Source organism: Microtus oregoni, unplaced genomic scaffold (assembly GCF_018167655.1).
Source record: "Microtus oregoni isolate MIOR12 unplaced genomic scaffold, Mior012 000007F_ref0000211, whole genome shotgun sequence".
NCBI classification, from domain to species: Eukaryota; Metazoa; Chordata; class Mammalia; order Rodentia; family Cricetidae; genus Microtus; species Microtus oregoni.
Genome location: NW_024543066.1, coordinates 22,474,195 through 22,489,794, shown reverse-complemented (window position 1 = coordinate 22,489,794; position 15,600 = coordinate 22,474,195). Strand labels below are relative to the sequence as shown.

At 49.4% G+C, this 15,600-nt stretch overlaps 1 protein-coding gene across 2 annotated transcripts in view; it reads left to right on the top strand.

The window, feature by feature from the left end:
- The first annotated feature begins 4,540 nt into the window (after nt 1–4,540).
- Nucleotides 4,541–15,600, top strand: part of Cnnm4 (cyclin and CBS domain divalent metal cation transport mediator 4) — a 42,883-nt gene continuing 31,823 nt past the window's right edge. The window contains exon 1 of one of the 2 annotated variants that reach the window (XM_041655808.1): nt 4,541–6,001. In XM_041655808.1, the coding sequence (XP_041511742.1) occupies nt 4,606–6,001 (1,396 nt within the window). In that variant the 5' untranslated portion in view covers nt 4,541–4,605. The remainder of the gene's footprint in view (nt 6,002–15,600) is intronic. The other variant, XM_041655809.1, reaches the window with a different exon arrangement.

Sequence of the window (15,600 nt, the reverse complement as noted above, 5' to 3'; positions counted from 1 at the left end):
GAGGGAGACATATTGTGGGTGGAGATCCAGGGGGAATTGAAAAGGGGAGTAGGTGGCCGGGCGGTGGTGGCGCACGCCTTTAATCCCAGCACTTGGAAGGCAGAGGCAGGTGGATCTCTGTGAGTTCGAGACCAGCCTGGTCTACAAGAGCTAGTTCCAGGACAGGCTCCAAAACCATAGAGAAACCCTGTCTCGAAAAACCAAAAAAAAAAAAAAAAAAAAAAGAAAAAATAAAAAGAAAAGAAAAGGGGAGTAGGTATGATCAAAATACATTAACTATATGTATAAAATTCCTAAATAATAAGAGCAAATATTTTTTCAAAGCAAGGGGCAGGGGCGTGTCCTCTTTACATCACTTGTATCATGATCGTTATCACTAAGCACATCTATTGAATTCTTGTCATTGTCCGTGAAGACCTCACCGAGCATCATCACACAGCACTCAAGACTATTCCAGAAACCCAGGCTTCATGGGTAGTCAGCAGCTGAACCAGCCCACAGTGTACCTGCAGAACTCTGACCCCCAACACAGGGGCATCCAGCCCCTTGTGGTTCTGCCCCCAAGGAGACCTTTGAAGCCTACTTACCCAATTAATATCAACCGTCTCTCTGCTCTGTGGCTTGGCATTCCCGCGTGAGGCACATCCTTTCCTTGGTATGGCCCTCTAACCCGATGTTTATTCTCCGACTCAGTGAAGTCAGAAATCATGACACTCGCTACACCCAGGTAACCGTGCCCTCACTTGCTGTGATTTGAGTTGGGATTTGAGCTAATTTTCAGCTCATTTTGTCCCCCTATACATGGAGAAAGGTCCCTTGCCTCCTGAGACAATACAATGGCTTGGACATGTCCTATAAATAACAAGGACATATGTAGGCTTACGAGGGGGCTAGTGCAGACTTGCTATGCATACCGACAATGGCTTGCACCATCCTCTGATAAATGCCCCTCTGTCCCCAATCAGGCTTTCCACTCCAGGGTCCATGACACATTCCAACTGACTTCCAGTGTGAGTTCAGGGCAGGCTGCAGATTCTGGGCATCATTAGCAGAAAGGCAGATTTATTTATTTTTCACAGTTTTTCCATTCTAGGAACCTAGAAGGTGAAGAGACAAAGAATCTAGCTTGGAAGGGTAAGATCTTGGTTTGCCAGTTCAGAGTCCTTCATCACTCAAACCCAGCATTAGTGTGAAGCCAGGGGCAAGAAAGAGAGCGACACCGGTTAAGGTAGCTCCATTGCCTAGGACTAAGAAGAAGCGGCTGCAACCGTGGGAGAGGTAGACACACTGTCAGAAAGGACCATCCACGTCCAAGGAACTCATGAACGGAATGCTTTGAGATGCTCATCGCCTAAGGAGGACTTTCCCCCAGATTCCTTACTTGCAAAAGGAGACAAGTCCGATGAGTAAGGACCGGCCACCCTGAGGCGGAGAGACAGGGGTCTTTCTCTGTCCCTAAAGAGAGAAGTTTCTCCATTCTCACAGCCTAGTTGCTGTGAGCCACACAGCCATCCAGGTTTAAATCTCCTGATGTTATATGCCATAGATTCTTCTCTGTATTTATGAGAAAGGAAGACAGATGCCCTCCCTAGAGGTGCAAGCTGACAGCCACATCCACCGAGTCACAAGCTTGAGCTCTTCTGACATCTCTTATATTACCATTTCTTTCTTTCTTTAATCCGCGTGCCTGTGTGTGCATACACAGAGTTTGGAGGTCAATGTCAGGTATATTCTTATATTTACTCCTCCTTACTTTTTGAAGATAGGGTCTCTCACTTACTCTGGAGTTCACCGATTTGGCCAGACTGGCTGGCAACAAACCCTAGGGATCCTCCAGTCTTTGTCTCCCAGGGCTGGGATTACAGATAGGCACTGTTACACACAGTTTTTTTTTTTTACATGAGTGCTGAAGATCAAACTCAGGTCCTTATACTTAACATGGCAAGCACTTTAATAACTGAGCCATCTCCCCAGGTCCCATCGAGCATTCATTTTTTATAAAGCAAGTCTTGTTTGCTCTGCTAGATCAAAGAGGAATTTCATTTCCTTTTAGATATATTTAATTTATGCGTTTGACCTTTAATCCCAGCACTTGTGAGGCTCAGATATTCTTTTTTTTTTTTTTTTTTTTTTTTTTGGTTTTTCGAGACAGGGTTTCTCTGTAGCTTTGGAGCCTATCCTGGAACTAGCTCTTGTAGACCAGGCTGGTCTCGAACACACAGAGATCCGCCTGCCTCTGCCTCCCGAGCGCTGGGATTAAAGGCATGCACCACCACTGCTCCAAATTACATTTTTTTACTTCATGGAATCTACTCTTCTTCTCCTAATCACTATGGAAATCCAATTGTGAATTAGCTTGAGTTTAACAGACAGCAGACCCTCACCATTGTCCCCGTCTTGCTTTATTTCCCTTGCTTCTTTACATCTTCTTTTAACCCAAGTAGCTCAAGTGCTTAGTTTCTTTCCCTTTGTTGGCTTTTATTGCTTCCACTGAGTGCCTACCTACAACGTGCCAGTGAACACAGCCCCAAAAGGGCAAAATAAAAATAGCCAATCGATCGATAATAGAATGGGAAAGTTTTTAAGGACAGGAAGGGCAATCAGGGGGCCTGTGGACAACTGGGATGATGGGGAAGCCGGGTAGGGGATTTTCAGAGACCTGGGGTTGCTTTCAAATAATGCAGGTGACCCTTCCAGGTTGGAGGAGACAAAGGGGGGGGGGGGACAGGAAGTCTTTGCCAGTGCCTAAAGTGAGGCTACTATTCACTAAGAGCCTAGTCTTCTGGACACACTGGGTGTGTGAGGTGAGGCACCTACTCACAAGGAACTTCCTCCAGCAGGCTGTTTACAGACACCCTCGCCCTTGATGCCAGAGCATTTAATCCAGCTTCTGCTACCAAGCCTCCCCCACAACACCCCATGAGTGTTCCCTTCTGTTTAGGCTTTTAGCTGCTGGTATCGATTGTTGCTTTTATTGGCAGAGTGTGTACCAAAGTAAAAATAAACACAGGAATTTGTACAGGGAGGCAGAGAAGGGCTTTCTGTGTCTCCAGGGCCTGGGGAAGCCTTGTTGGGAGCCCAGTGGTCCCTGCTGCTTAGTGTAGCTCCACAACTAAGATAAGGATGTTTGTCCTCCATGTCCTGCCCTTCACACCACAGGGCGGACAGCTCTGGGTGGAGGGCTGTGGTCATCCTCACACACTCAGTTGACAGCTGCCGAATGACATCCAAGCAGGGCCGTTCAGGAAGCGGTGATCTCAAGGCTAGAACAGCAACCACACCTCTCCGTTCATTTCCACAGGCAGCTGCCTCAGCTGGCCACTCACCACAATTTTGGGTTAAGGGTATAGTCCTGAAAGAGCCGGCAGCGGCAGCGGCAACTATTACTCCATAGCAAAGCCTCTTCACAGAGCGTTGTCCTGTCACGCTCAGTATGTAAGCCAATTGTTCCCACATGCTTAGCCAGGTGGTGCTGTTATCATTCTTTCAGCCATCAACTTAAAACCTAAAACGGTAACTAAAAAACACAGTCAACCCAGGCATGGTGGCACCTGCCTGTAAACCCTGCACTTGGGAGGTAAAGGAAGGAAGATCAGGAGTTCAAGGTCAGCCTCAGATTTTGAAAGTTCAAAGCTATATTGGACTACCTAAGACCTTGTTTCAACAAAACAAAACAAAGCATTCATTCCTACTGTCATTTACAGACAGGAACTAGGATTAACAGTGGAAATCTGAAAGGCCTAGGATTTGTGCCTAGGTTCTTCTTCTTCTCTTTTTTTTTTTTTTTTTTGTACTTGTTACCAGTTTATTATTAAGGGCACAACGCAGAACCATGTGCCTTCCAGTTCTAGGCTGTAAACTACGACGGACAAAGGCTTTAGCTTGTTCATTACCATATCGTCAGAGGCTGAAACAAGTGTCTGGCGCATATTGGGTATTCAGTGAAAACCCAGCCCTAAATAGAAATGACAGGTGGTCAACCTAAGTTAGAGCCTGGCCGCTCTAGGCGCTTTAGAGGTCGGGTAGAGCCCCTAGGCAGAAGCGAGCGGTGGGTTGGGGTAAGCTGGAGAGCAGTGACCACCGGGTCAAGGTCAGCAAAAATCCCAGAAGTGAGGAGGTTGTAAAGCCAGCCTGAGCCCTTAGGTTCCCTTTTCTTTTTCTAAATCGGGAAATGCATTTTCCTCGCTGTGCCCGAGGAGAAGCGCCACCGCCCCAGAGCCGAGCCACAGCGTGCAGAGAGGATCCGGAAGGAGCCGGGCGCGCGGGGCCAGGGAGTCGGGTTCCCTAAGGGGGAGCGCGGGAGAAGCCGGGCTCCGCGCGGAGGCTTGAGCACACCCCTGCCGCGGGCTCTCGCGTTTGCCTAGCGCCGTTCCACCTTAAGCGCGCAGACCTCCTTAAGCCGGGCGCGTGAGCACGGGTAGGGGCGGGACCTCTCATGCAAATAAGGGGCGTGGGGCGGCGGGGCGGGGCGGGCGGGGCGCGGCCTGACGTCAGGCCCGCTGCTGGGGCAGTTGGCGCGGCGGCGGCGGAGCGGCAGGAGAGCAGGAGCGGCGGCGCCGACTGAGGCGCGCGGCGGGGCGCGGGCAGCGGCGGGGCCGGAGCAACATGGCGCCGGGGGGCGGGGGCGGGCGGCGGGACGGCTGGCCGGCCCGAGGGCGCCTCCTCCTGGCCGCGCTGCTGCTGCCGCTATGGACGCGGGCGGCCAGCGGCCAGAGCAGCCCCCAGCAGAGCGTGATCCTGGGCATGAGGCTGGCGAGCTGCAACAAGTCGTGCGGGATGAACCCGGATGGCATCATCTTCGTGTCCGAGGGCAGCATGGTGAACTTGAGGCTCTACGGCCACAGCCTGAGCGAGATCTCCAGCAACCTGATCTCCTTCACTGAGGTGGACGACGCCGAGACGGTCCACAACTCCACCAACTGCCTGGAGCTCACCAAGGACTTAGTGGTCCAGCGACTGGTCAACGTGAGCCGCGGGAACACGTCGGGGATGCTAGTGGTGCTCACTAAGTTCTTGAGGAGGAGCGAGAACATGAAGCTGTACGCGCTGTGCACCCGGGCCCGGGTGGACGGGCCCTGGTTCAAATGGACAGACAAGGACTCCCTGCTCTTTATGGTGGAGGAGCATGGGAGGTTTCTGCCTCTCTGGCTGCACATCCTTCTTGTTTTGGTGCTGTTAGTGCTGTCGGGTATATTTTCTGGCCTCAACCTGGGGCTTATGGCCCTGGACCCGATGGAACTGCGCATCGTGCAGAACTGTGGAACTGAAAAGGAGAGAAGGTACGCCCGCAAGATAGAGCCCATCCGGCGCAAGGGCAACTACTTGCTCTGCTCGCTGCTCCTGGGGAATGTGCTGGTCAACACCTCCCTCACCATCCTTCTAGACAACCTCATCGGGTCTGGCATCATGGCAGTGGCCTCCTCCACCATTGGCATTGTCATCTTTGGGGAGATCTTACCTCAAGCCCTGTGCTCCCGACATGGGCTGGCAGTGGGTGCCAACACTATTGTTCTCACCAAAGTCTTTATGCTGCTCACCTTTCCTCTGAGTTTCCCCATCAGCAAACTCCTGGACTTCTTCTTGGGTCAGGAGATTCGCACTGTTTACAATCGGGAGAAGCTGATGGAGATGTTGAAGGTGACAGAGCCCTATAATGACCTGGTGAAGGAGGAATTAAATATGATCCAGGGCGCCCTGGAACTAAGGACCAAAACTGTGGAGGATATCATGACCCAGCTCCACGACTGCTTCATGATCCGCAGTGATGCCATCCTGGACTTCAACACCATGTCTGAGATCATGGAAAGTGGCTATACTCGCATTCCTGTGTTTGAAGATGAGCAATCCAATATCGTAGATATCCTTTATGTCAAAGACTTGGCTTTCGTGGACCCTGATGACTGCACCCCTCTCAAGACTATCACTCGCTTCTACAACCACCCGGTACATTTTGTTTTCCATGACACCAAGCTGGATGCCATGCTGGAGGAATTCAAGAAGGGTAAGGACTGATATAGTCCCTGGTTAAGTTTCCTTTTGACACCCCTTAATCCCCATGAAGCATCCCCTGCATGTTTTGTGTCTGCTGATTTTACCATTCTGTTTGTGTGATTGGTTCTGTACCCCTCCGTCCATCACTTCCTATGCCTTTGAGGTGCATGTTATCAGGCATGGCAGAAACAGTTCCCAAGCCTTTGCCTTCTGCCAGGTACTGTGCTTTGTGTTTAGCTGCATCGAAGAGAGGCACACTTGTCTGGAGCTGGGGGAAGGAGAGAGAGTAAGGCTCATGCCTGTTTGTAAAGAGGCAAACACCAGGCCTCTTGGAGATTTAGAGGGCGAGGAGGGGAAGTAGTCCGGAGAGCTGAGGATGTCACAGGGGAGGAATGGTTTGAGGGGAATCTTAAAAGATGAGTGGCGTGGTTCTGAGTCAGACCCCTTTCAAGAGGAAGCCAAGGGTATGCTTGTGGCTCAGCAGGTGGTCCTGTCTAGCGGACCTCCTGGATGATCGGTGACCACCAGGAGAGGTTGGAGTATTTGCACACCTCTTTCCTCGAGTTTGTTCCCAGGTTGGAGCACTGGAAAATTTGGGGACAGGGGAGTACAGTAGCCCTCCAGCCGAGAAGCATAATTGGAACAATGCCAGGTAGCCGTTCCCACTGTTTAGCAAAAGCATGGAGACCAAGCTTTGGTTATTGTTCCACCTTTCCCAGGTGCCAAACATAAACTTGCCTCCTCTCCCCAACCCCCATCCTAAGCTGGCCTTGAACTGCTTAGTGCGTGCGCGCGCATGTGTGTGTATGTGTGTGTGTGTGTGTGTGTGTGCACGCGCGCGCCTGCGTGTGTTTTCTAACGTGTTTGGCTGGCTCCCAGGTAGAGGGTTTACTCCCCTGTCTCAAAGCTCAGGGCTCACACCCCTTTCCTTATTCCCAACAAAGCCTTCCTCCCTTATCTATCCTGAAACCCTCAAAGTGGCTGTAAACAGAGTGATTACAAAGTAAAATCCTCCCAGGCTGGAGGAGGTGAGGAGTTGAGGAGGCGGAAAGGGCAACTCTTTAGAGAAGAACCTGAGGCTCATTTTGTAGGGACTTTTCTTCATAATCTTGGTCCCAGCCTTCTTCCCTGTATGTAGAATCGTTTCTGGCAAAGGCCCAGGCTAACCTAAGAACCACTTTGAACCCTAGTTGTGGATAAGCCTGGGGTCATTTCTGAACGGAAAAGTGGTGGGCAGTCCTGAAATGGGATCAGGAGAGGGAGATGTTCTTGCCAGTCTTAAAAAGTGTGCTTGGGTCACGTTAGGGTCAAGGCCAAGGGGGCAGGTTGGTACCCTCTCTCCTTTAAGTGTTCTAGACAGAGTTCAGCATCAGAGCTAAGGATGTCTTGAGGATTATAAACCAGGACAGAAGATAGTCTGGGTAGTCTAGAAGATTTGAGGTTGCAAACCCCGGAGCCTGTTTGGCCAGGGGTTAGAGTTGGGGCACAGGGGCAGTGGGGAGTATGTCTCGTCTCACCCCATCTTGCAGGGAGGGACCGACCCTGAACATTTATTTCTCTTCAGTAGCTTCGTTAGGGACTGGTGAAGACTCACACACAGCTTCCTTCTCACCTGCCTCTGTCTTTGAGGTGGTTGCTGGCAACTGGTGACGTCTACAGCCATCAGTACCTCCCCATCTGTTTGGTCAGATCTGGATCCAGCTAGTATGGATTGACTTAATTTGATGTCCAGCTCCTGATCAACAGGGCTAAACTCTGTTCTGTGGGTGCGTGCTGGTTCTGGGCAGGGCATCTTTGAACTCTACTGTCCTGTGAAGAAGGGTACATTCATTGAGTTGGAAAAAACAGAGCTGGCATCTCTTAGGCCAGAGCTCTTCTGGGCCAAACCCTCCCCCACAGTTTGGTCTACCAGGCTCTCCCAGACAGAGGTCTGTGCCCTGAGTCCCTGCCTTGGAGTGTGGATCCTAAGCAGTTCGTGGAGAGGCAGGTGTGATCTTCCCTGTGCATCAGGACACTGGTGATGCCAGTGGGACGCGGTGGCCACCCCTTATAACAGACCCTGGGCCTTGTGCGGTGCCTTCTTGATGTCTGGAGGGCTTAGGAGACCAGTCTTAGTTTATAAATTACCACAGAGGTGGCCTTCCATGTCCAGGCCTCCACTCTGTGGCCTCTCCTGGGTTTTTCCATCTGGTGCCTACTCTTATTTTGAGGCTGCCCCGGTTGTGGCAAACACACCTAGTGTACACTTACAACTTAAAAGATTTTCTCTGCAAGTTTAGCATCTGGAAGGCTTTTTTGTTTCTTGTTGTTATTAAGAAGGAACAAGTGATCAATTCAGCACCGCCAGCATTATGTCAGATGGAGTGACATTTTTTAGTGTCCTTGCTGGATCATTCACCCCCAAATTGTTTAAGGGCATTAGACCCACTATGCCTGAAGCCTTCTGCCTAGCTGTAATTATATTTCTGTCTGTTTGGGTTTCTATTTTGAGTCAGTCTTGCTTTGTAGCTGAGACTGGACTTGCCTCCAAAGTACTAGGATTATAGGTGTGTGTCGCTAAGCCTGAATCTGTAAATTTTTTTTGTAACCTGGTTTTTTTATCCCCACTCCCCAGCTTTGTAAGTTCATTGCGTGGGGGCGCCTTACTGATTTTTACCACTTGAGGCCTGGCCAACAGGTGGGCCCCCAGTGAGCGGTAGCTGAAGAAATGAATGGATGATTGTCTGCCAGGCTTCTCAGGCTTCCCTGCTCTTTGAACACACCTCGACACTCCCACTCTGGGGCCTTTGCCCCAGCCTTCTCCAGGAATGTTAGCGTGGCTCCCTTCCTCTATCTTGCCTCTTCAGCTTCGCCTCCGTGAGGCCTGGCTGCTGCCCCGTTCTGGCCTCTAGCCCCCACATAGCACTTGTCCTTCCCAATCCGCGCCCCCCCCCCCCCCCGTGCCGCTTTTTCCTTTTCTCATAGCACATCTCACTGCCAGCCCTGGCGCTTAGTGGTTTGCTGTGGTAGTCCGTCTCCACCCAGTAGGATATGAGATCCAAAGGGCAGGCTCTGAAGATTGTATCGATAACTCTGGAATGGCCCTTGGCACATAGTAAGGCCTCAATAAAACATTACCTAGTGAATGAATAAATGAATGAATGATTTGTCAGATTTGGGAGACAACTGTTTCTATTCTGGAAGCTTTAGAATGGCGAGGACACCAAATGAAGTGCTGTGACATCTCCATCTGCACCTGGAAAAGCCAGGGGCTTCCTGTAATGATATCTTAATCCCAGGCCTGAAGAGTTGGGGGCTCTGAGTGTGATGCTTGAGTCCTCTCTCCAGTTCCTTACGTTTGCCTGCTGGTTAGCCATCTTTGGCCTTTTTTACACAGCCTCCCTCATTAAGATGAGTCATGAAATGCCCCTGCACGGAGCAGGGCGTGGGGAGCGGAACTCCCCTAGGATTAAGGCAAAGAATCCTGCTTCCTACCTCAAGACAGTTAACATAGGGTGCTTATCCGCCTTCCTGCCACATTCAGGACAGACTGCAGGTGCTTCAGGGACCTTAGGAGTAAGACTTTGTGTGGCATGAAGATATGCCAGTTCATCAAGGCCATCCAGATTCGTGTAGTTTGAACCTTGGCCCTTCTACTGGAACCTCGCCTAGAACTGTTTGCAGAACTGGGTGTTGGGAGTGGGTTTGTCACAGCTTGGCATCCTGAAACAAGAGTGCCCAGTGACTCCTAGCCCGATTTCCATTTCCACTTATTTGCTTTGAAAGTGCTGAGACAGAGTCACAAATGGCACCCCACACACACCTTGCGCTCATCTTCCAGCTTTTGCTGTGGCCTTCTCTGGGGGTAGTCCTGCCCCTCCCAGGCACTTAGCTCATCTTTAACTGTCTTATCTTTCCCCACCCACCTTATAACCCTCTGGACCACTGTATAGCGAAGGACACAAACTGCACCTAGCCGAAGCTGGGCTTATATTCTATCCAGCTTGGTCACTGAACTATGAGGTGACCTTGAATCTGTTAATACTCCTCTCAGCAAGTTAGTGGGGTGTAATTTGAAGGAGAAAGCAAGCTAGAAATATTTTCATTTAAAAAAAAAATCCCTTCCACATTTCTGTCTGTGCCACGTCAGATTTTCCCATCTACTTAACTTTATTCCCAGAATAACTGTAAAGTCAAGGGAAAAAAAATAACAACAACAAAAAAAAAAACACTGCATGAGTTTTGCATCTTGTCTTGATTCCTGTCATCTGACACACCTTCCTAACTTCTCCCCTACCCCGAACACCTACTTGTCTTTGCATTTGTTCAGTAAACATTTAACTTTTTGCAGCTCGTGTGTCAGACACAGTGCTGGCTGTTGGGAGTCAGAGATGTGTCAAAGCCATTTATTCACAGAGCTCACAGTCTGCCAGGGAGACAGACGTGCGGCCAAGGCTTGGTTGTGCAAATGCACAGGTGAGGCAGGAGGGGCCAAGGCTGAGTGGGATGGATGTTCAAGCGTTTGAGGCGTCTAGCGTGTGATTTGGGATGGCTAATGTGATTTACCCATGGCAGGGAAAGGAGAAGGAGGAATCGATTTGGTGAGATTGGAGCAAGAGGAATGAAAACAAGCTTCACCCTCCATTGGCTCCTTGCTCAGTACCGAATACATCAGACCTTCTCACCCTCGCCCGTGTCCTCAGATCACCCAGACTTTTTACTGAAACTCTGTGTTTCTTGTGTGTGTGTGTGTGTGTGTGTGTGTGTGCGTGTGCGTGTGCATGTGTTGCCCTAACTTTTTAGGAGTCAGTTCTTTTCATTCTGTGGGTTCCAGGAACCAAAGGAGTGTTTTTACCCTGGTCTTATCTCACTGGACTGGTTTCGTTTTCTTGAAACAGTGTCTCACATTGTAGCCCAACTTAGCTACTGCTGTGTAGCCCACTGACACTGAACTGGCAATAATCCTCCTGCCTCCGCTTTCTAGATGCTGGGATTATAGGCATGAGTCATCAAGTCTGCCTTTCTGACGAGGTCTCAGATGTTACTTCTGTGGACAAACCTGGCCCACATCTTGTGTAGAACATGTAGGCACCTGGGCAGGTGGATGTGCTCACATGGGGTTAGGGAGGAAGGTCAGGGCCAGGATGGACATTGTCACTGCCAAGAGCACAAAGAAGGTGAGAAGGTGTCAAGGGTGGTACTGGGAGCGGCAGCGTGGAGAAGCTTGGAAAGCCCAGGCTGTTGGATGGGACATCTAAGCCGCAGGGGCTCAGGGACAGTGCAGTGGCAGTTGTACACTCGCTGTCCATCAGCTCCTCGTCAGTCAGTGATCTGTGTCTGAGAGTGACAGTTGCTGCCTGTGTGTGGATGGCACTCTGGGCATGGGGCATCGGTCCCAAGTGTGGGCAGCTGACAAAGCCCTCTGCCAGCCCAGGCTGCTGCCTCCTTTCCTTTTGGTTACTGTGCTATGAGCAGGGAGCAGAGCTCCGTGGAGCAGGCTGGCACTGTGCCACCTACAGACCGGTTCCCTCTAAGGAGCCAGGGCTCAGAGATCTCAGGGATCTACGGCTGATAGACCTCTCTTAAAATCCCTGATGGGAGTGCTAGAGGGTACTGCCTGTGTCCAGGTCCTAATAAGAGCTTTTCAGCATAGCAGCATTGACTTTGCGAAAGTCTCGTATTTTTTTAATTAAGAGTGCCCAGCTCTAATGTTTTCCTGATAGCACAGGTCGGGATAAGGATCACTGAACAAAGTTGAAGCTGGAAACGGATGATTACTGAAAGCACAGGATCACAGGACAGTGTGCTACGGAGGCAGTGAATAAAGAAGGGGCCTCCATGAGGACGCTGTCGCTAGAAGTCTGGGGAAGCAGTGACGCGAGACAACCTTTCAGGGGGCTCTTCACAGGTGCCAGGACTTAGAGAAAGACTGTCAGACAGGAAGTAACCTCATTGATCTTTGATCCAGTTTTGGGCAAAAGTTCTTCTGCCTGTTGTAACTGCTTTCAGCTCTTGGGAGGGGCTTTGGGGTGCAGGTCACTGCTTTCTCCGTGTACTCCTGCTCATCTTAGTACCATCCTCTAGACAGGCCTGACAAACTGAATAATAAAGACAGAAAGAAGCCTGTTGTGCCTTTAGAGTTACATGTTCCTGCCAACTTGAATCTCCTTAGAACTGACAGGGAGTCTGTTTAGCCTTCACCGAATGTTGGTTACTAAAAGGCTGCACAGCCAGGGAAGCATGTATATAGGAGGAAGGTGGGCCAGGCTTCTATGTTACTGTCTCAGTGCCTGATTTTGACAGGGCCTCCTACTCGCTTTGTCTAGCCCATGAAAAGCCCTTGCTTGTCTGGCTCCCTCTTATTTCTTGGGGGCTCAAGGACACTTTGAGTTTCTGGAGGGAACTGACTCTGAGGATATAAGAACTATCTAGGCTCCCCAAGTACCTATCATGACCCTGGGCTCTGCTGCCATTTCATCCAGCCTTGATCCAGGCACATCTGCGTGAGTCACAGCTGCCCTCAGGTGCTGCCTTGTTGGGTCCCTCTGCCTCACTTGTCCTGACCATAGTTATCCTCACAACTGAACATGACAAAATACCCTGTTGCAAGGAACTTGGAGGCTATGTAAGGGACTTCTGAAGTCTGGATTCCTTATTTGTCCTACTGTTTTGTTTATTTGGCATTTTCTTTTCTTTCTTCTTGCTGTTCATTATTACTTTGTAGCCTTAAAAGTCATGCATCTCATTGCCAGAACTTCAGAAAAGACAACAGAAATCTAAGCCAAACCAAGCTACCAGCATCTGACCAAGAAGGAACTACTTTGAATATTCTGACGTGTTGTGGCAGCTTTTTGAGAGATTCACTCTCCTGGCTGGGTGTAGTGGTGCACACCTGAGCTAGCGCTCAAGTCTGTAAACCGAGTAGGAAGATTGTGAGTTTAGCCTAGGGCTGCCAGACAGTCCCGGGAGGAGGGGGAAGATTGAGACTGACTTCCATTGTTTGACTTTTTAAAAATTCTTACCACAAATAGCAGTATCGAAACCATGTCCATGGTAACACAGGTCTGTAGTTCCGGCAACAAAGGAGACAGAGGTGGGTAGATCTCTGAGTTTCAGTCCAGCCAGGGTTACATAATGAGACCCTGTCTAAATCAGAACAAAACAAAAACCATTTTCATTTTCCAGCCGCGTGCTCTGCCTGGAGCTGCCCATAGGTACTTTGACATGAGAATCGTTGTCTGCACAGTTTTTTGTCTTACTTTTGGAATAGCTTCTATCAGTTCTTCCTAGGTAATAAATGACTTCCTATCGTCCTGTACTTTCGTTCTTGTTTTGCCCCATGCGCCTCTGCAGAAAGGCGAGCCTAGAGGCCAGGTCTGCAGTGCCAGCCTGTTTGGCTGAGGGGTTAAATGTGGTGGCACTGGAGCATTTCCCAGAGCTTGCCATCAGAGTGGCTTCCCTGCTGCAGGCCTGATTTACTGTGACATGGGCAGGGTTCTAGAAAGACTGGTTCCTTGGGCTCTCTGGAATGCCTACTCTTCGGCCAGAAGGCAACCTGGATCCTCCGTGGAAGGAAGATCCCTTCCCTACCCCAGTCAGGTGTACACACGCATGACCCCACATAGGCAGGGAGGCTCATTTGCATGATTACATGCATGCCCCTACCCCAGATTTGCATTTGCATAGATGTGAGCACACACACACTCCCACAGCCCTTCCTACCTGCACAGGCAGGGCCACACCCTGGTACTTGCAGGCTCTCACACACTTGTGTATACATGCACTATAACCTGGAGACCTATTCTCAGCTTAAATCTTTCTCATCAGACTTTACCAAGAGTTAAAATCAAGTTGGAAAAATAAGTAAACACATATACAGCCAGGTTTTTTTGTGAAATGTTTAGAACGGTGAATTGACTCTTGAACTCAAAACAATTTCCCTAGTGACCATGACTCTCTGCCCATCCATGCCGATGACTGTGTCCACCTCCGGTTGATGTGAGGACTGAAGGAGGTCAAGTATGCAAGGCATTTAGCTCTGTGCCCAGTACTTTGTCATTCTACAGTAAACATTAGCTGTGTTAACTGTTCCTGTTCTTGTTGTCTAAAACATGCTCCAGTTGGCACTCATGGCAGCTGGTGACTACAGCCCATGATAAGGGCTGTAGAGGTGGCTCAGTGATTAAGAGCAATTATTGCTCTTCCAGAGGACCCGATATTAGGTTCCCAGCACTCATGTCTGGCAGGTCACAGTCCCCTGTAATGCTAGCTCTAGGGTCTGATGCCCCCCACACTCATATGCACAGCCCCCCCTCCCAGTTAAAAATGAATACAAAAGAGCTGAGTCTCTGTAAAAAGCCAGTCACTCAGTTTTTAAAAGGCCATATAACCATATGCAGAAAGTCAGAAATTATCTTATTTGTAAGGATCCAAGCCAAGCTTAAAGAAAGGAGTTCTGAACAAGAACTGAAAACTGAAGCTATTCTCTTTTAAAAGAAAAATTGTGTGCGTGCATGCGTGTGTTTGCATGTGTGTGTGTTATGATGTGTATATGGTGGGGGGTTGTTGGTCAGAGGATAACTTTTGGGATTGATTCTCTCCTTCTACCATGTGGATGGAACTCAGGTTGTCAGGCCTGCTGGCAAGTGCCCGTACCCTCTGAGCCATCTTGCCTTCCTCGCTATCACCAACCCTTCCCTTATGGTGCCAGAGATCAGATTCAGGGCCTTGAGCAGGTTAGGCAAGTGTCCTATCATTGAACTGCATTGCCAGCAACATTGTTTTCCTGCTAATTGGAAAACGTTGACTATCATCTTAATTGCTGGTGCATCCATTTCCCAACTATGAGGGCATAATGTCAGGCTAGTCAAGCAGGAGGAACATGGCCTTGCGTACCTCTCATAGCTCCACTTGGGTGTTTTCATTTCAGGATAGGGAGGCAGAGGTCATACTGGTGGACAAGAGGAGAATCAAAGGGAACAAAAACATGCCAGGAGGCTCCAGACACAAAGAATACATATTTGTGTGTTTTTTCCTTTTTTTTTTTTTAAAGACGAGGGTCTTATAATGTTTCACAGGTTGGTCTGGAGCTCATTGTGTAAAAACCAGACAAATTCATGGATGTCTTCCTGCCTCAGAGATCTGACTGCAGAAATCATAGGCATGAATCACCATGCTTGGCTCAAAATGTTTTTCTTACGGTGGTACACACCTGTAATCCCAATAGCACTTTGGGAGGCAGAGACAAGAGGATCCTGAGTTCAAGGTTAGCTTAGCCTTGGAAAGACCCTGTTGCAAACGAAAACAGAAAGCTTTTCTTCAAAGTATCCAAGCAGGAAGGATGAGGAAGCATGCAAGTGCTGCCTGGGGAGTGTGGTGTCGTCAGGGGATGGCTCCTGGGCCTGTGGTAAAGGCCCGTGCAGCACCTCTGTTTGATCACATGATGTAAGGAGAGAAGTGACTCCCTCAGTTTGTTGTTTGACCTCCATATGTATACTGTGGTATTTCACCCCCCTCAAATAAGTGAATACACAGAGTTGAAAGTAATAATAATAAAATAGATGAGGGGCAAACAGAGAGCGTAAAGAAGAAAATGTCTGCTAGTTGACATTTATGGAATGCTTGTTTGAT